Source organism: Aulonocara sp. 'chitande type north' Nkhata Bay, linkage group LG7, assembly GCF_057382095.1.
Source record: "Aulonocara sp. 'chitande type north' Nkhata Bay isolate Kocher_YH1m ecotype deep benthic linkage group LG7, A_spYH_male_GT1.1, whole genome shotgun sequence".
NCBI lineage: Eukaryota > Metazoa > Chordata > Actinopteri > Cichliformes > Cichlidae > Aulonocara > Aulonocara sp. 'chitande type north' Nkhata Bay.
The window spans coordinates 16,342,517-16,364,795 of NC_141350.1; the positions used below are offsets into that span (position 1 = coordinate 16,342,517).

Genomic DNA, 22,279 nt, shown 5'->3' on the forward strand with positions numbered 1-22,279 from the left:
TTGTCCCAGCAGTCTGGTCACATGATTATCTTGGATCCTATATGAGGGAAATGTGTGTTTGTGTGTGACTCCACAGCACTCTAAGAGTTTTTTAATGGTTATGAGAGAGAGAGAGAGTCTCTATAATTTGCCTATGCATTAAAAAAAGAACTAAAACTCAAACACATGATCTCATATAGCATGAACTATGCTTAGTGGAGTATTGACAGAGAAAAAGTTTTTAAAAAAATGGCGAGGAGAGCACTGAATTTAACAGAGAAAGAGGGTTTTTTGTTCAAGCTTGACAGTACAGTTTGCATTAAGCTTATTTCACACCATGTCATGTTTTCCTTCATTATCAGGCTGGATGTAAGTGTAGCTGAAGCTTCTCTGGGATTTGTGGTTTTGTCTGGCACTTTTCACAAGTTATTATAAATCAGACTGACCACTATAATAGAAATCCACAAAGTGAGTGAAGCTTCCCTTTACAGTTGCATAATATTTGTCTTTTTGCCCAGCCGTCTTGGATGTCTGGACTGCAATGTGGATAAACACGCTGACTGGAGCTGGTCTGTGAGCTGCAGCTGCCCTGGCAGGTGAATAACTTTGCAAGAGCCAAATATAAGTCATTATATCAACATAGAGATAACAAGAAACTGACAGAACCACTTACTATATTTCTTTGTGTGTTTGTCTGTAAACAAGAGTACTCTTTAGTGCATTTTGATTCGTTGTGCAACTGTGTATTTGTATCTGTATATGTGCATACATATGTGTGTCTGGTGCAGCGTTTAAGCTGTGAAAGCAGCTGCCCATGCAGGACTGGTTGTGCGTTCTTGCTGTGGGTCAGTCAGGCTGTTTGGACATGAAGCTGCTGAGTGTGAGTGTGCGTGTGTCTGTGTGTACCTAGCTGGCTTGGGAGTGTTTATGTCTGCAATAGGAACTGATGCAACACAAACCCAGCAGGCAGCTAAAGAGAAACACCAGAGGAAATAATTGGTGGTAACAACAGCTTCTTTACGTCCACCCCCCCCCCCCCCCCCCCCCTTTTGATAATAATTTATTTCATGTGTCTGTTTTGTCTTTGGCCGTGTGCCATGAAAGGAACTGTGCGGCCACTGAGACAATTTTTATGTGTTTGTCATATATCTGGAAAATGTTTTTGTCTCCACAAGGTCTGAAGAAGGAATGCTTGTTGGGTGGTGGGGGGTGCAAAGTGTATCACTTACACACAGAGCAAGAGAGAGATGGGCAGAGAAAGAGAGTCGCATGGCTGTAATACAGGTTCTTTGTATTTACTCGCAGGTGAAAAGGGAAGATATGCATGTGCTGGACGAATACTTATCCATCAGCTGGTGGTGGAGTAATGCAGGGTGGAACGGTGGCGCGGGCTAGTCTGACAGGGGAAAAAAAGTTGGAGAATCTTGTGGAAAAGGAGATTCTCATGGAAAACCCATGAAAAAAAAGCGACAGAGGAGAAGAAGAAAAACAAATGCCGAGCACTTCTAAAGATGAGAGAAGAGACGGAGAGGTAGAGGTTTGAAAGAAGAAGGAGAGGGAGATCGAGGGGCAAAGTGGGAGAACAGCAGAAAGAGAGAAAGGGAAGGAGAGGGAGGTGAAGAGAGCTTAATAGGGAGGGAGAAAGGAGGTGTGATAGTGGGTGGGAGAGGAGGAGACAGTCTGGTGGATGGGCAAAAAGACAAAGGAAGAGAAGAGTGAAAGGGATCTGTCAGAGGGCTGCTTAGGGATGAAGAAACTAACAGATGCATAGAGATAAGGCCGCCAAGGTCTCCAGAGAGGGATACAAGAGTGCAATATGGAGTAACAGAATGGTTTAGTGAGAGGTAAAAAGGAGGAGATAAGAGAGGGGGAGAACGAGATTAAGGAAAAATTCAGAGTGATAGACTGGCGGAGAAGAGGGAGGAGAGAAGAGCTGGATGAGAGAGAGGAGGGAGGCCGTCTTGTAGAGCGCATACAGCACGCGTGGAGCTGGTGTTGGAGCGAACGAGAGACAGAGAGAGGAAGGGAGGGAGGGTGGGAGGAGAGAGGGAAACAGAGGGAGGGGGTGAGGTATTTAAACGCCGGAGCAGGACAGCACAGGCGAAGCTCTGAACTCCCCGAGAGTGGAGGTAGGACAGGGAGAGGAAAAAGAAGAGCAGTTTTCCTGACGACCAAGCCCACACACTCAGACACAGAAATACTGCACATACAAGCACACACAAGACGTGCACACTCTCACCCACACACTTTTGGACTTTCGACTCATCTCTGGACTCCAAACCTGCCCTCTGGAGCTCTACCCGCGCCTCCCTTGCTCCCAGCCATCACTCTCCTTGCCACTTCACCCACCTTCACTCCCTCAGCCCCTCGCGTGGTGTGAGGGCAGATGGCCATGGCGCGGGCCTCTCTTGGGGGTGCTTTAGGCTGTGCCCTGCTTGCCCTCGTCCTGGGGAGCAGCAACATGGATTTCGGGGCTCCCCCTGCAAGCTTCTACCCCCGTTTCAACCCCTTCTTCTTCCTGTGCACCCACCACGGTGAGCTGGAGGGAGCCGGGATAGCAGAAGGTGGGGGAGAGGTGCTTCTCACCCTCCAAATTACAGGCAACCCCACCACCTACACCCCTGGACAGGAGTATCAAGGTGAGCACACCCCCTAAGGTGTCCACTTTTTTAAAAAATTCTGCATGGAAAAGAGAATGGGATGTGTTTGTTTCAGCAATGTTGATGTCAATAAGGAATCAGTAAAATAGAAATGCTTTGAATTGATAAAATTGTGTATTTTAAAAAAAATCTCTTTTTGATGATTCATTTCTACAAAAATGCAATATGCATAATATGCACTTTGCAGTAAGACATACAACGAACTTATCGAACAAGAATTTTGCACACTGCGGGTGCAGTTAATTCCTTTTCGTGCAGGTGTTTCGTGCGGCTGTTGCGTGTGCACATGGGAGTTAACAGGTTCTGTGAGGTGGCTGTTGTTGGAAACCAGCATTTATGTAACTGTAATAAATAGTGATGCTGAGTGGGACTCCTCTGATCCCGATGCTCCATGTGTAGGTGGCTTCTCCACAGGACTAACGGCGAGATCCCTCCAACTGAATGAGAGTGAGAGAGAGTGTGAAGGCTGCGAGTGCGAATGGACAAAACGGAGCACCACAGAAAGAGATGCTCTGACTGATAGGGAGAAAAGATTAGGAAATCAGTGAATCGTGCTTCGACTAGAAGAGGAGACAGATACTTGTGTCCCCTTTCCCACACTGTTGTGCCGGCACCTGGTCCTGGAAAGCAGATCCCCTCTGACCTCCCCAAACTCTGCTCGTTCGCTCTCGCCTTACTTAACACTGGGGACGGTGACCCTAACAGGCCACCACAGACCGACTAAGGTTACATTCCCACGCAGCTATCATCTTAACAGAGAATTGATGTATGCACATTTTAATGTGTCCACCATATACGGTTTCCTAAATATACATGCATTGCGTGCACCTTGCTGATGTATTTGATTTAATTTAATACATTATTGTTGACGACGGAATCCAGTTATCTTAACTCTCAATTCAGAGTTTGTGTAACTGTATGAAGAAAGGAAAAAAAGGGCAGGAAAACAGATCAGGAAAGGATGAAGCAGTATTATTCTATGTCGGAAAAATAACAGCCCGGATCAGCCCTTCAGTCAAGCACCTTTAACTGGGGCCGGGCTTGTAGGGAGAGTGGGTGGGGAGAGATTTGAATAACTAGCTGGTGGATGGGAGGGAAAGCGCGCACAGAGAGGTTTAGATAATTAGCATTAGAAATGTGGTGGACTGGGAGGAGGGAGGGATTTAAATAGGGCCAAGACTGGGATCGGATGGAGTAGGGGGAGATTTAAATGACGATGAGAGGATTGAGCCGATAAGATACCAGCAGCAGGGCTTGCACAGAAAAATGACAGGGTTCCAAGCTGCTCACTTTTTTTCTCCCCCCCCGCCTCTGTCCCATGTTTTGGCACATGGCAGCAGGTCATTGTTACATTTCCAGGGTTTTGACTGAGTTTGCTTGGGGATGGAAGGGAAAAATGGCAAGCGAGCAAGTGAAATGCTGCTGGCTGTGTGCATAGTTGTGCAATCGTGAGCAATCCCAGTCTCGTCTCTTTTCCACCTCTCTCATCTTTTCAAACCTTGATGGTTACAGCCAGCCTTGCATGTTCTTACCACAGCCATTGCCAGGCTCATCGTGGTAGGAATTGAGTGGATTTTGAGGGGCTACACATACACAGCAGTGAGACTGAGGACGGGCATCTGTCTGCATGCCCTGCTAAATGTGGAGTGATAGAAAAAGACAAAAAAATGACATCCTCTCGTTATATGATAGAGCAGGCAAAGTGTTTTCTGGGAATAAGCTTGTGTATTTAAGTGGTTTATATTTTTCCCCTGTTTTTCTGTGCTTTTTGAACGTTAGTTTTGGATTAGATTTTGGTTTAATCTTCTAAAGCAATGTGTGATATAACTATTGAACGAAATGGGGGTGGAAAGTATTCGAGGTTCTGGCTGTATGCTTGTTGAAGAAGCTGTAGAAAAGAAAACTGAAGAAAGACTGTGAAGGAGAAGAGGTAGAGGTTAGTGGATGGAGGTAAAGTTACAGAAAAGGAAAGAGATAGATGATCTTTTATAAAAGAGACAGGAGGTGAGTGTTTCAGAAATCTAACTCAGCGTTTGGCGCAGAGCAAGAGGAAGATTCAGTGTGGCCGCACAGTAATTGAGTTTCCAACCTGACCTCACTGCCTCTTGCTTCTCTGTTGCTTTTGAGTGATAAGACCATGTGTGGGCAGTGTACTTTTGAATGTGTAGACAAGATTACGGTGTTTAGCTATCAGAATGAAATGACCAAGAGAGGCTGAGAAATGTTTGAGAGGGTGGGTGTACTGGCAGGGTCATTGTGGACAAAACAGAAATACAGCACTGTTGGGACTTTCTGAACTGCTTGGAAACAAAAGGGGAGAAATGAAAAGGTCTGTTGAGATTTGTTTGCTCACATTCAGACTCTAGGGTCGCTTCTTATTCCAGACAAATGGAAGCCAAGTGTGCACATACTGCCTACGTAGAGCCTTATCTTTTAATAAAGAGACAGAAGCAAAAAAGAAAAAAAAAGTGAGGTCACACTGGGATTTAAGGCTGTCCTCTAAATAACCAAATGACCCTTTTGAACTACTCTTGATACACTCGGGAAGCAGCTCTCTTTATTTCAATGATGTTAAAACATTTTTTTCATTTGCCGCCTGGCCTCTTTTAACACTGCTCTGGGAGTCAGCGACGGTCTCTATACAGCAACCACATGTTTATAAGAAGCAACATCAGAATACAAAACCCAGAGCACGGTTTCTAAACACAGTTAATCAGAGAAAGCTGTTTTGCATTTCTGTCATTTCTCGTCACCCTGCTGTGGAAATCTTGCGTGTTCGTCTTCACAGATGAACAATAACATTAAGAAAACACGGTGACACAGCAGAGAGAAGAAAAGGAACAGGCAGATTTGATCTAAACAGAGCATTAGATTTAAATCCGGAACTGAAGGGACATCATTTCACCGGATCGTGGAGCGTTTGGGTCTTCATTAGAAAGCACAGATTGGCGAGGGGACAGAAGGGCTGTGTGGTGTCCTCTGAAAGTCAGCAGAGAACAGCCAGACAAATGGAGGTATATAGGTAGAAATGGGGCCAGTGAGATTGATTGGGGTCTTTTTCATGTCAAGGTGTTTGCACCAATTTGTTTGTGTTAATGGCCGTACACTCTTGGAAAAAACCCCCACAGTCATGTTTATCGTACCACGACTTTTCGTATGGACATCTGCGTTTTGTTTGTGCCACTTGAAAGTGTGAGTGAGTTGTCTAGAGCTTGCTTTTATATGCACAGTTCTTGATGTCATTGTGAAGCACTGAGCCACTCACGCAACCATGCAGGTTCCAAACAGCCCATACAATGGTCTTTTTCAGTGTCGCTCAGGAGGAGGAAGGGGCAAAACAAGACGGCTGCTTAGAAAAGGAGTTGTCAGTAGATGCTGAAACAGCCTTTCCTAATCTGTCTATGGTTTAGTCCGTGGACCTTTTCCATGTGCAAATGATTGAAAAAGCCAGAGAAACAATCAACATTTCAAGGAGATTTGGACGTTGCCACTAAATGACATTCTTAGTGGGAGTTTGGCGATAAATTCATCCTCACAAAATGCCATCAGCTCATGCCACGATAACCTATGAGATTAGGCTTAGTGAATTGCTCTGTCCGCTCTCCTGTCAGTCGCCAGAAACAGCTCATTGTGCCTCGCAAAGTGAAAGAGGCCATTATCTATCTGCAAAGTTGATTACTCGTCATGGTTGGGGGAGTTTTTCTGCAAGTGTGCTGTTGACTGATGTCTGTAGAACAACATGTTGAATTGAAGGTCACAAGAACAAGGCCCCAGAAGGGTTGTAGAAAAGCAAATATTATCTTGCCTACATCACATTATGCTAGTAAACCCCCAGAAAGATGTCTTGCAAACATAGGGCCCATCTTTAGACTATCCAAACAGGCACGCGCCGGCTTCAGATTGAATGGCCAAATGACATCAATCTGCTGTGACTATGGCAGCCGCTTGGATGTCATCAGCACCTTCTGCAGTACTTAACCTCTGAGGACTGTTAAGTGTCTGCTTTCTGACCTCTGACCACTTCTTGTCAGTGCTGCATTGTTTAGAGTTCTGTTCCTGGGAAGATTAGATTAGAACTTTTTTTTTCTGTCCACCTTACATTTCTGTTCCCCTTACATGTAATATTTTGTATGTGTCACTTCACAAGACTAAGAAAACTTGAAGAAACCTTGGTCAGCAAACCATTTAAAGACTGTCCTAGATTTTATGCAGTTTTGGGAACAGCGTAAACGTGAGCAAGACTGGGGAAAGAAGTGAGGGGCGAGGGGCTAATGGTTTAATAGGGCTCTCTTGTGAGCAAAAAGCAACATGCGGACAGCACAAGCACTTTCAAGTGGTCCAAACCCGTGCATTCATTAGCTTCCTGGCCCTTCAGCCTCTCTGCCTCCTGCTGCTGTGTTTGAATAGGTCACTTCAGTGGGTAGAGAGAAGTGTGTCAAGTGTATTACTGTTTGTATGGGCTTTTTTGGGTGTGTTTGGGTGTTCTGTCTTTGTGGACACTGAATGACACCATTTAAAAACCATTGTGCTTTCTGAGTTATGCCAGTTTCCTTTATATCAAGGAGCAGATGGGCGAGAAATGAGAATGGATATTCATTGGGAATCTTCCCTTTGTCACACATGCACGCCTGGCTGTGTGCACAGCACTCAGCTCTTGGTGGGTGATCCATCATGACATAGAGACAGGTCAGATGTTCCGCTGGCTAAACACAAATGTCCTGATCAGCGGGCTATTACAATTCTCTGTGGCGGTGTTACAAAATGACATCGCAACATAAGTTAGTATTTTCCTGCTGTCATGGGCTAAATTGCTATGCCAATATATTTCCTTATTAATGTTCTTAAGCTATTATAACATACTGTACAAACGCATGACATTGCAGAAATAATAATAAACTTGCAGCGACAAACACACTTCTCTGTTGCCGCCTTTGTTTTCTTTTTTCTCATAAAGAGTCAATGAAAGGCTGCAGCAGAGAAATTCAAGCCGTGATAGTTGAGATGGCGCAGATGCCACCTATAAGCTACATTTCTGGAAAATTGATTTACTGCATCAGAGCACAGAAAATCTCCTTAGATAGCAGTTACATTGTTAGCCGTTGCCTGGCTGGTGCCAGAATGATGCCAGCGTGGTGCCAGGTGTGGTAGAAAAACTAAAATTGAAGGCAGTGAGTGGATCCCTGCCAGGCAGAGGTGCGCGCCTGTGCCAGTCTTATCTGGCCAAGCGGCACAGAACTGCTACATCTTTTATTTTCAATTTCCTCAACGGATTCATTTTCCAGCCAAAACAAGAAAGCTCCTAACAAGCACATGTGAGTTGTGTTTTCATTAACTTTCACGAGTGGGCAGATGAGTGGCTGTAAGGATTTTCAGGATGCTAGAGTGCATGTTTGTCTGTTGGGAGGCAGAGGGGGGGCTGATTTGGAGTGTCTGTATGTTGATAATACGAGATGTGATGTGCAGAAACTAGACTCCCGTTGTCCTAACGTGTCCTCAAATAGTGCATTTCCCATGTGTCTGTTTCTGAAGTGTGTGGGTTTCTGTTTCAGAAAGCACAAATACCAGCATGTTCCACTCCTGGCACACATTTTGCAGCCAACGTAAACCACATCAATTATAGTGACATTATGAGCTTTTCCACCTTTGATGCACTTTAGCAGCATTCTTGGTGGTGACTTTCTCAGGATTTAGCAGTAAACAAAGCTAATGGAAGCCACAGTGTGGGAAGACAATGGCTGTACTTTGTGAACACGATTGCTATTTGCTTAAAAACGCATTCAGGCATGTCTAATTTGTCATTATTCTTAATGTAAGAATTAGGACAAAGGAAAAGAAAAAAGTACAAAAGACATTTTGCAGCAGAGCAGCTTCATTTTTAAAACTGCGTAAAATAGCGTCCCTCTTTCTCTATTTGCACAAAAAGTTTATTTATCCATGTTACTTGTAAACTTGATTTCTTATGTTTGCTTTGACACAAAGCGTGTCGCTTCAGCTCACAATTCTCTGCATGTGTTTGCTCTGATTTCATCTGGAAGTTTTTGGTGTCTTATGTATATAAGTCATTGTTGATTCTTTTAAAATGCTGGCATACTAGTCCTTTTCGGATATGCTGTCTTCTTTATTTTTCCTAGTTCATGTGGAGTAGAAAAGTTTGTGCACTGAGTAACATGCCAATTTTAGTTCCATAGATCTGTTTAGCAAGAGGGTTTGTGGGTTCTGACAGCACAGAGGAAGAATCAAACATGTTCAATGTTTGATTCTTAAGCAGTAAATAAAGAGCAAAATGTCTTCCAAGCATCCAAGCCACCCAAACTAGCATGCTAGACCTACATCTAAGATTTAAAGCGGATGCTCCAGCACCTTCAGTTGATAAACCTGTAGCTCTGATAGGCTGGTTACTGTCAAATTAGGGTTGTTTTTTTTTATGTCTTGGAGATATTTACTCAGTAATAAGACAAGAGTGACATCCCACAGCCTCCTAACAACTTCAACACATCCTTTCTTTCATCTCATCCCTGTGTTCATGGTGCAGATGTGAGGAAAGTTAGATACTTAAGAAACTAGCTAGCTCCACAGAAGAGGAACAAGCATAAATGGAGTACAGCTTTTTTTCTTTTTCTTTTTTTTATTAAATGTCATGTAATTTTCGAGCAGCTCTAAATATCACCAAACACACAAACTTTCTGGGCAACGTTTTTGCCAGCTAAATCAGCAGCTGTTGTACTTTCCGGGGAGATGAAAATGTGACAGTGTCAGAAATGGAGAAAGATGTAAGACAGGAGTGGAGAGATGGGAGAGAGCTTGCTTTCAGAAGTAACTGCTCAACACGTGAAATTTGATAAAGAGGAAATGTGAAGCTTCTATTTAATGTCCTCATTCATTTTCGAGGTTTTAAGTCGGATATTGGATGTGTACAGCACACGTTACTGAAGTTGTGTTCTTCCATTTTGTGAAACATCACAAACTGAAGTATAATAATTTTGTGTTATTCAAAGAAAATACCAGGCAGTTTATTGCCGGATATTCAGGTTAGTTTGCAACAGTGTTTCAGGTTTACTGTGATTCAGTATGGTTACATCAAAGGTAGCAATTATTATTATATATAATATTTAATGGGATGATGTTTATTAGTTTCACTCACCTAATTTACCTTTTATGCAAACATTATACGGTCAAGGGTTTGGAAATCAGCCTTTAATCCACAAAAAAACAGTGAATATTAGAGTAGCAGGTCAGCTGATGACAGCCTGTGCACAAAGAGAAATCTACAGTAACTCACAATGCAAGTTATTATGTGACTTATTTTTATGTACTCTTTTCCCTGCACTGCTACACCCAATATGGGGGTTCTCCGATATACCAAATCCCACTTTATCCCCTGTCTACACCCATTTTGGGTACAAGTCCCATTTTGGAAACCATGCTCAAGGAATGGAAAACTACCTTTGCAAAAACACAGAACTTTGAACAATAAGTAAAGGAAAGAAATCTGGTAACATGTAGAGAGAATGTCAAAGTCTGATGAATTCATAAAAACTCTGAAGTGCGTTGGGGATTTTTGAATATAAATTTAAATCATTTTTAAAATTATTCAAGTGAGAGACTTGGGTTTTTGGGGGGGGTTTTGCAGAAAGGGTTTCCAGCATACCCCTGCTGAGGAGAAAATTAAAGTCTTTTATTTCCATCGAGCACCTATTGTATACTGTGGAGAAAAAAAACATGGAGAAAACTTTCAGCGCAACTGTTTCAGCTGAACGTCAACCAGTCAAACTGATTGATTGACTGAAATTCCGTTCTGCCTTTAGTGGCATTGGTATTGGATGACAAAACATTTTACCCTCTTTGTATGTTTTATTTCTATTTATTCTCATTTAACTTCTTGCACAACTTCTTTGTGCAGAATGTTTTTTATTCACAGTTGTTGTTCATTTTTTAACACAAATGCCATTTGCTTTCACATGTTGTCGTCGAATGCAATTATCTCGTGTCTTAGAAGTGAAGTTCAATTGCGTAAATACTTCCTGGGGCAGCTGCATGTATCAGTTTCTATGATAAAGTATAATGAGAAACAGAGCGTCAACTCAAATAGCCAAAATACTCGAAACCCTGAGGGAGGGAGAGTATCAACCGCATTGTATTTACTGCTCAAGTTGTTTTAATAGAAAACATGAGTGACTCACCCTTCTGCAGTCTATTCAAATTATTTGTATTATTTTATAATTGCACACTCCAGTTTTCCCTTTTCCTCTGCCTCTTTGATGTTCACTTTCAACTAACATGTGGTTGTAAATATATTTACAAAGTTATTTCCTTCTCAAGTCTCAGATAACAGGGCTACACGTGGCATTAAGAGTTCTCTGTGTCTATTCAAACTCCCCCTTACCACTTTGCCTCACAACAGTGTTGGTGATTCTCATCAAGGGGTACAAAGTGGCTCAAAACTGGATGAGAAAAGTGATGAATCCTTCTGTTGTTCTCTTGGGATCCTTTACCAACTGCTCTCAGTTTTGCCAATGGCCTCTTCCTTTAAGAGAAAGGAGGCTGCTGATGGAGCACTGTGCACCTCCGCCTCTTTCTTCTACTTCTCTTTTTGCTCTAGACCCTCCTCCTGGCAGCTTCATTGAGAAAACTGTAATCCCTGCTTGGGGGGCAGTGTGTCGTCTGTGCTGATAGCATTCAGAGGGACTTGTAGCGCTCCAATGGGCCCACTACAGAGGAGGCGGCTTGGTGCAACTGGCTGGGTGCTGGGCACACGCCGTGTGGCACAGGCGGATTAGTCCCAGCCCTGGCCCCTTCCCCCCCACCCATTCAGCATCAGCCTCCTTCAAACGACTATCCCACTCTGCCCAGAAAAACACAGCAGGCTGGCAGAAACAGATTACAGATCGGCACATCGAAAAGCACATATTCCGTCCTTGAAAATGCTTCCCATTTCCCCGCTGTTCCCAAATATGCAACCTCAAACCTCCAGCCTCCATTACGCCATGTGTGAGTTCTGACTCAGGAAAATTGAAACTTCCTCAGAGCTTTTTCCTGTGGACCCCAACAACAAACATCTATTTTTGCTTTTGGTGGTTCATCAGCTACATTTCTGAAATCCAAGATCACTTTTAGTCATTACTTACTCAAGAAGTCTTAAGAAAAGAATGTCTTTAAAATCTGTCCAAGTAGATAAGAAGCCCGTAAAACATGGAATATCAATGAGCCAGTGACATATTTTTTTCAAAAGATAAAACAAGGTCTCTTTTTGCCAAGGAATACCCAGTTGAGCTGTGTCGTACACCCCTGTGGATCAGGTGTTTGATTGTATCTTGCCTGTCAGGGAGAACCGGGAACTGAAATCAAGAATGATAGAGGTCTAAACTAAAGATTAAGTGAGACCTCACCTTCCAGACTTGCTGCACTCGAGGGAGACTGACAATATCCAATAAAAAGACACAGTTTCTCTCACCCTTGTATTTTTCATTTAAAAAAATAAATAAAGTGAAAGTGTGAACTCGCGGTAAACACAACTTTAGCATTCCCGAAGCCACAGCTCCTTCTCGAGATTACATTTATTTTTTTACATCGTATGTGTTCACTCAGTGGAATAATCATAATAGGTTTAACTTAAATAACGTGTTAGTTAGAATAAATCCCAGGGAAATACTTGTTTTCCTGACACTCATTCAGTGGATCGTAGCTAGCTGGGGGTGATTTGGAGCCACAGGGAAAGAAGACATGACTCAGAAATGTGGCATAGTGTTTTTTATTTGGAGGGCCCAAAAATCAGACCAGCTGATCTCAGTGTCAGTCCACATGAGCTGGTAGTTCAGGTAATACTTTTGTATGCAAAATTCATGTAGAGCATTTTATCTAAGCTGTTTTAAGCTGCTTGAACTTGCTGTGTATCTGCAAGCCACTTTGCAGCCCACCCCTAGCAGAGCTCCTTCCTTCGTGCTGTATCTGACTTAAAAAGTGTCATTTTAATCATTCATTAGTGTTTATTAGTCCATGATCCTGTGTTCTGTTCTCGGTGTCTCTACTGCTCTCCAGCTTTCCGTGTGGAAGGGCAGGGAGGTCCAGAAACAGAGCCATACTGTCACTTTTAAATTACTGCAGACTGGAATATTAGACTTGTTTTCATAATACCGTATTTAACCGAAATACTTATGGTTGCAAACACACCAGATACCTATTGCACCAGCTTAGCACATTCCACTTTGTCTGAACACAGACATCGCATTTGTCAATGACTCAACACATTAGCTTATTTGCACGTCACTGTCACATGCAGAGCGATAGTAATTGAGTGATCCCTGTTATCAAGTGAAAGCAGAGGTCTGAGGTGGAAGTTAAGACAGAAAAGAGGTGGGGATGAGAAAGGGGAGATGGTGAGAGTATGAAAGCATTAATTTTCAGCAATAAGTGCATTCTTAGCAAGCTGTGCTGGTGTGATTAAGACTGGATGTCACAGGAAGCACTCCCCATTGATCCGCTGCCAGTAGAGACCATCTAGTCTTTCATTATGGCAACCAGCTTGTTAATTAGAAATCAATCATCCCCTCTGCTCTATGCAAGCCCCTTCCCCACCAGCGTGCCACTCTCCTTCCACCAAGCATTCATACCCAAAAGCTACAGAGGCGTGTCAGACTTTGACTGATGTCAGTACTTTTTCACTTAGCTGGCCATAATTTGTAACTTTCACGCCAAGAAAGAGCAGGGAGCTGAGAGCAAAATAGCGTGGCACTTCCTTTCCAGCTGCCAGGAAGTCTTTGAGTTCTTGAAAGACTTTGACAATTGGAATTCATATTCGCCAGATGAATAACAGCTATCATGTTGTCTTTTGGCTGTGTGCACTTGTATATTTTCAGGAAGAGACCTGTAGGTTCAGAGGACACTTTTTGATGACTGTTAAAGTCATTATAAATCTGATGAACTGTTTTAACTGTTTTGATCCATAAAAAAAATCACGGATAAGCCGACGTGTTGACGAAGCATATGGTTATGTAATGTACTGCTGTTCTGAATAAAAGAAGCATAATCTACAAAATAACTCACAGTTAAAAAATAAACACGATCTCCCAAGTATATACATAGAACAAGTGTTATTAATAGAGGAAAATGTTGTGTAAGCAGAAAGGCGTAGGAAAAGTGGGTGTGGAAAAGACGCTAAGATGTAGTGACAGAGCTGGGATGAAAAGTGAACCTCTGTGAAATGACAGTTCCATTATTCGTATTAGCGCTATTAAATCTGTGATAGTAGGAATATGGTCGGGACTGCTGTTAGCCGAGAATACACTAAGCATGTGTGTGAGTTACTCCTGTGTGCACATATCGGAGCACAGATGTATACATACTGTTTTTGAGCTCCTGTGTGCACATGCATCCAGTAGTAGTACAGTAGCAGTAGTAGCAGAACAGCTGTGTTTTCAGAAAGCCATGTCCAGATGTTCCTGGGCAGTAGGCATTAAAAGCTAGGTTAGTGTATTACAGGCACAGGTGGGAAAAAAAGAGCCATTGTAGACGAATTCTGTGCATCAGATTAAAAACATAAAAATACATAATTTTTTATCCTGGCCTTGGTTAATAAAATATCCCATTGTTACTTTCCATCACTCTGTGTCAAGAGCTTTCCCTAGAAGACATAACTGTATTGTGTAAAAACTCTGAGTTTTAAAAGCCATGAATTTTGCATGGACAGAGAGCTGACCTGCTTTTTGGAAGTCATAACAGCTGAAGTTCAACATGAAGTGGGCACATTGTGGTTTTTTTCTGTTGATGAGGCTCAAACTGTTCAAAAGTCCACGTTCATAGCCTGATTAAAAACTGCAGTTTGATGTGTCAGCCCATGAGGATGGCTAAGACGAGGGCAGGTGCACCTGGTGTTACTTATTCTCTTTCATCTCATAAGCCTTAGTGAGTCTGGAATATGTAATGTTGGAAATATGAGGATATAAATTCAGGGAAACACTAAACAGCAGGATTTTATTTAAAAAGATTTTTTTTTTCACAAACAATATGAAAATATTCACTTTTTAGGCTATTTCATCTCAGTTGGAAATAATTCAATATAAGCAGTGTGATTTCATTTTAATAAAACATGACGGCTCCAAGACACTGGCGTTTATAAGGTTTTGTCTATTTGTCTCCTTGAAAGTGAAGTGAAGTCTGTGTTGTGTGTCTCCAACAGCACACTATCTCTCAAATAAAACTTTTCACTACCTGACTCTTTGCGTACATCCCAAAAGGTTGATTCTGTTCATCTGGATGTAGCGTTTTCTTCAGTCTCAGCCGACTACAGGTTTCAACAACCTTATAAACAGTACATTTGTACAATGACTGAAACCAGCCCACTGAAGGAACAATGGGCTGTGAGGTCAGTTCCTTGATCATTAATATGCAAATTCTCATGACCATTGATCAACAACCACTGATCAAAGACCACTGATCAATGGCCATGAGTACCATTCACAGAGAGTTGGGGAATGGCTGCAATCACAGCATTGTAAGATTGCAAAATATGTTCCCATTAGGCCCCCTCCTCGATTCAGAGATGGTCTTTCCCTTTTCACGTAAATGGCCTCCTTGACTCCTCGCTCAAACCAGCATTCCTCCCTGTCCAGGATGTGTACATCCTCATCCTTGAAAGAGTGTCCACTGGCCTGTAGGTGTAAATAGACTGCAGAGTCCTGGCCTGACGAGGTGGTTCTTCTGTGTTGTGCCATCCACTTTGCCAGAGGTTGTTTGGTTTCCCCGATGTATAAATCAGACCCGATCCTTGGGGTGGACAAATTTTTGGCGCAACGTGTTTTGGGGTTTAGAAGCCACATAGACTCTGTGTTTAGAAAAAATGTGTCTCAACTGTTCCAATAGTCCTGACACATACATTGTTTATAGCGCTATCTGTACTGAACCCAGGAAATTATTACCCAGGAAAGTATTTTTTTTCTTTCTCTTCATTTGTAATTGATTCCACTTAATGATGAAGATTGAGATACTGATTTCCAAATCTAAGCATCTTCACACCAAAGAGTGCAAAACACACATACATTACAAATTCTGTTGTCTTACTTTGGATTTACCACCTTGTCACTTATATTGATGCATTGATGCAAGACAGAAGTGTTTTGGATATGCAGGCCTGTAGGAAATTTTAGAGCCTTTGAAATGCTTTAACTTTCATTTGATGTGAGGTTTGGTGTTTGGTGTTTCAACCATTGGTTGGTTGATTGACTGGACAGAGTACAAAGTTTGTGCTTCATAATTTTTACTTTTTTTCCTGGCATGTCAAAAAAAGTTGTAGTTTGGTAGGCCAAACAAAACAGATAAATGTTTCAGTCATTAGTTTTAGTCTCTGTCATTTTAAATGCCCATCTAAATCCCTGCTCTACGTTGGGCTAAAGTCTCAAGGCCTTGCTTTGACAGATGCCTTCCTGGCACAGATGACTCAGTTGTGAAACAGTTTAGTTTACACTCCTTGTGGGAGATAAACCAGTTGTGGAAATATGATAAACAACTTTTAACCCTTGTGTGGTGTTCATATCTTTATTACTCAGCCAGTGTTCATTGGTCTGGTGGACCCGCTAGAGTTTTGGCTTTCCAAATTAACACTATCAAACAATTTTATGTTAAATTACTCAACAGATGTTTACTTCATCCCAATTACAAGCCATATGAACAGCAAACATGGTTAATTTTTTCCCTTTACCTTAGATCACATTTATGAATTAATGTGCTTCTCTTTTTTCTTTCTTTTTTTTTTTTATAAAATGTTATAAAAAGCCCCTCTCTCTTCCAAAATCAATTGGATGGCCCTCGCCATCTTTTGCCATCTTGTTCAGTTGTGATAAAGAACCACACTGGCAAAGTCTTATTTATAATATTTATGCCCCTAATTTGCCAGTGTGGGACAGGGTATGAGAAAATAAAATTTGGATCCCTCAAGAAAGAGGGTAAAATGTGTGAGGTGTAAGAGCAGACGGTGTTGATAGTTGAATTTTCAACAATGTTGCAACTTTGTGCGGGAGCAGGAGGGGAAGAAAACACTATCAGCAGCACCAGAAAGGAGGAAGACAGAGTGTGGGAACACAGGACCTACACTTTCAACACTTTTATTAGACCTGGGTCCAGTGGACCCGAACACCTTGTATGTAATGTAAATGTGTGGGGGGAGGTACAGTATGAGGCCATTGAAAATTTGTTCGGATTTATGTTCTTCACAGAAAATAAGCCAAAGCCAATGAATTTCAGGTTGAAAAAATAATTAATTGTTTAATTTTTCTTTTGAAAAAAACTGAAAACGGGTCTCACAGACCCGAACACCATACAAGGGTTAAACAAAGCAACCTGGTGTCCCTGACTGGGACATCAAAACTGTCATTGACGTTATGCCTAACAGTTCACAGCTTGGCCCTCATTGTCTCCTTCCTTTTTTCCTATAGGGTAGCTCCCAGTGGAGCAGGTGAGATGGAAAGGGAGTTATGCAACAGTGCTGTGCATGTCCAGTGTCTGGATTTGGTCTGTGTTTTTGTCTGTGGTTACTATTTGTTTGTGTGTTGCTGTGAAAGCAGATTACTGTACGATCAGGTGTCTTTTTGATGAGTTTAGAGTCAAGTTTGGATTATATTACAGTACAGATTTGTCAGTGTGTGTTGTGTGTCTCAGCAATATGCAAGAAGTTGTGGTTTGGGTTTTACCCAACTTTTCAGGCTAACTCAGCTTTTAATGTTTTCCTGCATTCCTTGGATTTTCTCTCTGGAAGGCATATGCAGTCGCAGCTTCCCTCTGTAACATTTTACCAACATTAATGTGATTATATTTTGTCAGTTTCATGATTAGCATTTTGATCACCTTGGCTTTTCATGTCACGTTTGCATGTTCAGGATGGCTTTGACAAGTGACGGAAGACGCTTTGCTTGTCAGGCCTGGATAGCTGAAGCTTTTTTCTGTCTACAGAACACATGGTGTTGATCATAAGGACAGCTCACTCTCCAGTCCTGGCAGCCACCACGCGACAGAGGGAAAGAATCATGGTGTTCTTGAACCCGATTACAATATAACCCTTTATAGCAACCACCAATTATGCATCTGACGCTGAACAACATTCCCTTCATGGCGAATGTTTTGGATTTTGTTTTAGCAGTTATATTTATATAACACTGGCCTGCTGCTTTAGGTTACAGTTGTATTAGGCTATTTCTTGCATTTTTTTCCCCTTGTACATACAATCACTTTCTTATCTCATGCTTCTCATCATATGAAAATTTCTTAACAAGATGAAGACCAGGTAACAGAAGTGCAACCTATCAAAACCAATTATGAGTCTCAAAGCAGAGCTGGGTAATGATACGGGATCTGCGTGCAGTTTGAGGCCTCTGTACAATGAAATAATGAATAATGTTAAAAGCTCAGAGAGATGATGTGCTATCAAAGCTAATCTCAGGTAAAGAGAACAGCCTTTGAGTTGTCTAAGCTATGAAGTCTCTTCTGTCATGACTTATTTTGCCTCGCTGATTGGTGGACATGCCTTCCCACTGGGGTTGTGTATTCCTTCTAAGTCCAGTGTAAGCATTTTAGCACCACGAATAAAAAGGACATAAAACACTTACAGATGGTGGAAGTGGTACTTAACAAAGGAAAAGCCCCTAAAGTAGAAACATAAATATTACAATGTGAAAACCTTCGATTATTGTAAAATAATTTACCGAGGATCCTTTTGGTGGATCCCGTACACACCTGCTCATGTTTTCACAGTGAACATTGTATGCATTGTATGAGAGCTGCACAATGAAGTGTGATTGTGAGGCAGATTATGTGTGAGGAACAGGATGCTTGTGACAGAACTGCCTCTTCGCTCCTGTTTTTTCTCCACGGCTGTTGCAGGGGTGAAGCCAAGTTAGGCGGGCAGTAAAGGCTTCAGCTCCCCTCTTTGGTAAACAGAGTAGAACCTCAATAGAAGAAACTGGATCGAGAACAGAAATTGGCTGTTATCTCTGGCAGTGATCATGAAAGGACACGTATCCTGCTCCCAAGAGGAAAAACTGCTTTCTCTGAGCCTTTTTGCAGAAAAGGTTATACATGTTGTAGTTAAGCAGACCTGTAGAAGCTCTGTGGCTGATAGGTCGTCTGTGATCTAGTGTTTCACAGCAGCAGATGGCGGTGCCAGCAGGCCAGGGTGGTGCCAGAAGGTTACGCAATGGAATGATGCCTCTAAAACCTGACTCGAACGCCACATGACACATATATGTGCAGAAACACACTTCCCACACAATCTTCTGAAGCTGTAAGGAGAGACTTAGACTTGGGTAATTCAGATGGCCACGAACACGCTGTCCATTTAAAGCTCCAATCTTTGCTTTCTTCATTGTCATTGGTAACAGCAACCTATCCTTCATGGTGTCACGGTCAGGTGACTGACAGTTTGAACCATTTCAGGAAGCTCAGAGTGAAGTGGCACCCCGACACTGGCATGGCCATGGAAACAGATGGAACTATAGCTTCCCTGTGATCTGGCCTCCATTTCCTGGTCCTCTCTGGGGCACGTGTGTGTCTGCCAGTGGGATATGGGTCAGATGGTCGGCTATCTTTATCCAGATCGTTGCCAGGAAAACCTCCATCCATTTGGAAACAAAAAGGGCATCCTCCTGGGATGGAGGGAATTTCATTGATAATATATTCTCTTGCACTGTCTGTACTCTGATGTCTTGCTAAAATGACTTTTTCAGACTCTTGCTTCTTTAAGCTGTACTTTCAGCCCCTGGCATAAAAGGGAGCAGCTGTATCAGATTTTGTCAGAACCTCCTTCTAAAGTCATTTCTTTCCATTTTAGGTATTTTCAATAGGTTTATTTGAGACTTGTGCAAGTGAAGTGAAATTGGGTGAGGCTAAAGACTGGTGGGTGTGTCTGTACACAAAGAGCAGAAAGGAGCTGTTCAGGCCATGCCAACCACATAGCCACTTCAATGCAAACACACTTGTCCGTGATGTAAGTCAGGTCTTCTTTGAGACCTCCAGGACTTCCTGTCCAGCTCTAGTTTAATCCCTTCCCATGCTTTTTTTTTCTTTATTTCTAAGAATGAGCTCATGCCACATGTTGCCAAGTACAGTACCGATTATGCTTTGCTGCACCATAAGGAGACATTACCATGGCTTTTAAAATGCCACTGGGTGCTATTTTTCTGGACCCTGTTGTAATTGCTGACCCAGCATACAGTGATCCATTCACATTAGTTTGGAATTTCCAACATGAGCATTTGGTTTGTGTTTGACAGCTTAATACACCCATTTTTTTCTCAAGGAATTGGCCAAACCTTCTATCATTCATGGCTCTCCTCTCACTGTTTGTACTATATATAGGGGGAAAAAACCAGGTTCTTTGTCTAGCACCGTTACAGTCATGTCTAAAGGCAATAGCACACCTCTGGGACTAGTGTAAAACCATACTGTAGTATCTTGTAAAATGTAAATACCTATTCACTGTCTTCTTCCAGTGCCTTGTTGTTCCCATGTTGAGAATGCTTTTATAGGATTCAGGAGAGCGTAATGCACTCAGGCGATATGATAATGCAGCCCTGTTGTTCTTGGTTAGCAGCTGGCTACAAGAACTCATCGAGAATCCTAGCTGAAAAATTAATCATACAAATTCAAACCAAGATTTGCTCAGACAGAACAAGTAGTGTAGTGTTTAGCACATGCATACATTTAAATGAAAAGTAGGCTTTTCTTTTATGTACTCGCAGTTTTTCGTGAACATATTTTTGCAAAGTAGATTGTCACAGAAGATTAGTTTAACATTACCACTTAGTCATCACTTTGTGTTTTCTCTCTCTCTCTCTGTGTGTGTGTGTGTGTGTGTGTGTGTGTGTGTGTGTGTGTGTGCCTACTTGATCTCTGAGAGACTTGTCAGCAAAGGATGTGTATTTTGTTGCGTTGTGTGTGGTGCTCTGATACTTCGTGCCCTAACATTACTCCTGGTGGATCCCAGGAAGTGAAGAAAGCCCTGGGCCCATCAATAGTTGAGCGGTAGCACGGTTGTGTGTGTCTATAATGAGGCATACCACATCGCACCATCAATATTACATACTGGCTTAGGGCCAAGAGATGTGCTCTGTGGTGTGTTCCAGTATAAAATATGAGAATCTGTATGTGGGTATGAGTGCTATGCATACAGTGTAATGAGGATTTTGCAAGATCTAAGTCAAGAGCACTTGCAGGCATGACACTTGGACCTAGCGTGTGCCTCTTGAAATTTGAAACATGAAGGTTCACCAACGTATGCAGGCCTTGTTAATGTTTAGTAGCTCATTTGTCTGTAGAAACCTTCTTCTTCTTTCCTAAACACAACAAGAATCACATAACCAAAATTTAATTAAGAACAGAAGCACTAAAAAACAAGTAGCGGCCGGCCCACATGCTGTAAAATACCAACTTGTTGTAAAGCATTAAATAGCAAAGGTTTAGCGAAAGAAAACATTAAGGCAGGGTTTTCCTGTATCCTGCACGGGATTGAGCGAGGACATGCACACAGCAGAAACTGCTCAGACACATGCTAAAGCATGCTAAAGATCTACTGACCTATCCCCATTTACTAAGCTAGCAGTCAAAATTGATACAGCAACTACAGAGTTAACACACACGTATTGTTCTTTTTTTTAAGTGTGCACTTGACATGTAAACCAAAGATTAGTCCTTACTACAGGAAAAAGCCTAAAGTTCAATATAGAAGTTTGCATGAACAGCACTAGCCTGACACTCGGTTTGTTCATATGTGAGGAAACAATGCACATGGAAAAATACATACCCAAAAACACAGAACCTGCCTACGTGTTGAATGAGACTGTTGGTATTAATTTCACCTCTTTTGCCCGCCTCATGGCTTCTCATCCCCCTCGGCCAAGTGAACATTGCTCAGAAATGAAGTATGGACAAGAATGTTAAGGCTACCATCAAAGGCCTCCCTTTAGATCTGTGTGCGTGTCTGTGTGTGTGCTCGTGAGTGAAGCAGCCCCACAGGTGATTGGATCTGATCTGATCTGATCTGATTGGCTCATCTGTCTGATGCATTCCACAGGCGAGTGAGAGAAGGTTGTTAGAGGCCTTTCTAAATAATTTAGATCCTGGATTTGTATTGATCAGGTAGTGCTGCTCTCCACGGGCCACTCCAGTACCCCTTCTTTCTCCATCCTTCTTCACCCCTGTTCTTGTTTTTCCTCCTCTCCACTCTTTCTCCCCCACCCCATGCTCTACATCAAACAGAGGTACACTGCTGCGAGGGAGCAGAAAATGCATGAGAAAGGAGTTGATGGGGAAAGTGCAGGGAAGAGGATTTTTCTTTTACAGCGATTCCTCAATGGGAGTGAAGCTGTAGGAAAGGTGTAAAGCGCGGCTAAAGAGAGAAACGGCACAATGAAGGCAGGGGGAAAAAAGTCTTTTGTTTGCTGTATTTGTGCAGCACATGTAAAGTTGTCTGTGGAGAGTAATGGAGTGTGCGTAACCTTGGTGATGCAGGTCAATGGAAGTGCAGAAATGAGCGTTTTGTGCGTACTGAGCCTGGTCCAACTTAGTCCATTAAACTCAGTCATTACTCCATTAAATACTGCTTCATGCCATGGCCTTGGATCAATACTGCATAATGTAAAGACTGATAACATGTCTTAACC

At 42.3% G+C, this 22,279-nt stretch overlaps 1 protein-coding gene across 4 annotated transcripts in view; it reads left to right on the forward strand.

Moving 5' to 3' along the window:
• The first annotated feature begins 2,078 nt into the window (after nt 1–2,078).
• The window catches only part of reln (reelin), a 101,785-nt gene continuing 81,584 nt past the window's right edge, over nt 2,079–22,279 (forward strand). For all 4 annotated transcript variants that reach the window (XM_086299049.1, XM_086299051.1, XM_086299047.1 and 1 more), the window contains exon 1: nt 2,079–2,618. In XM_086299049.1, coding sequence (XP_086155175.1) covers nt 2,366–2,618 — 253 coding nt within the window. In that variant the 5' untranslated portion in view covers nt 2,079–2,365. The remainder of the gene's footprint in view (nt 2,619–22,279) is intronic.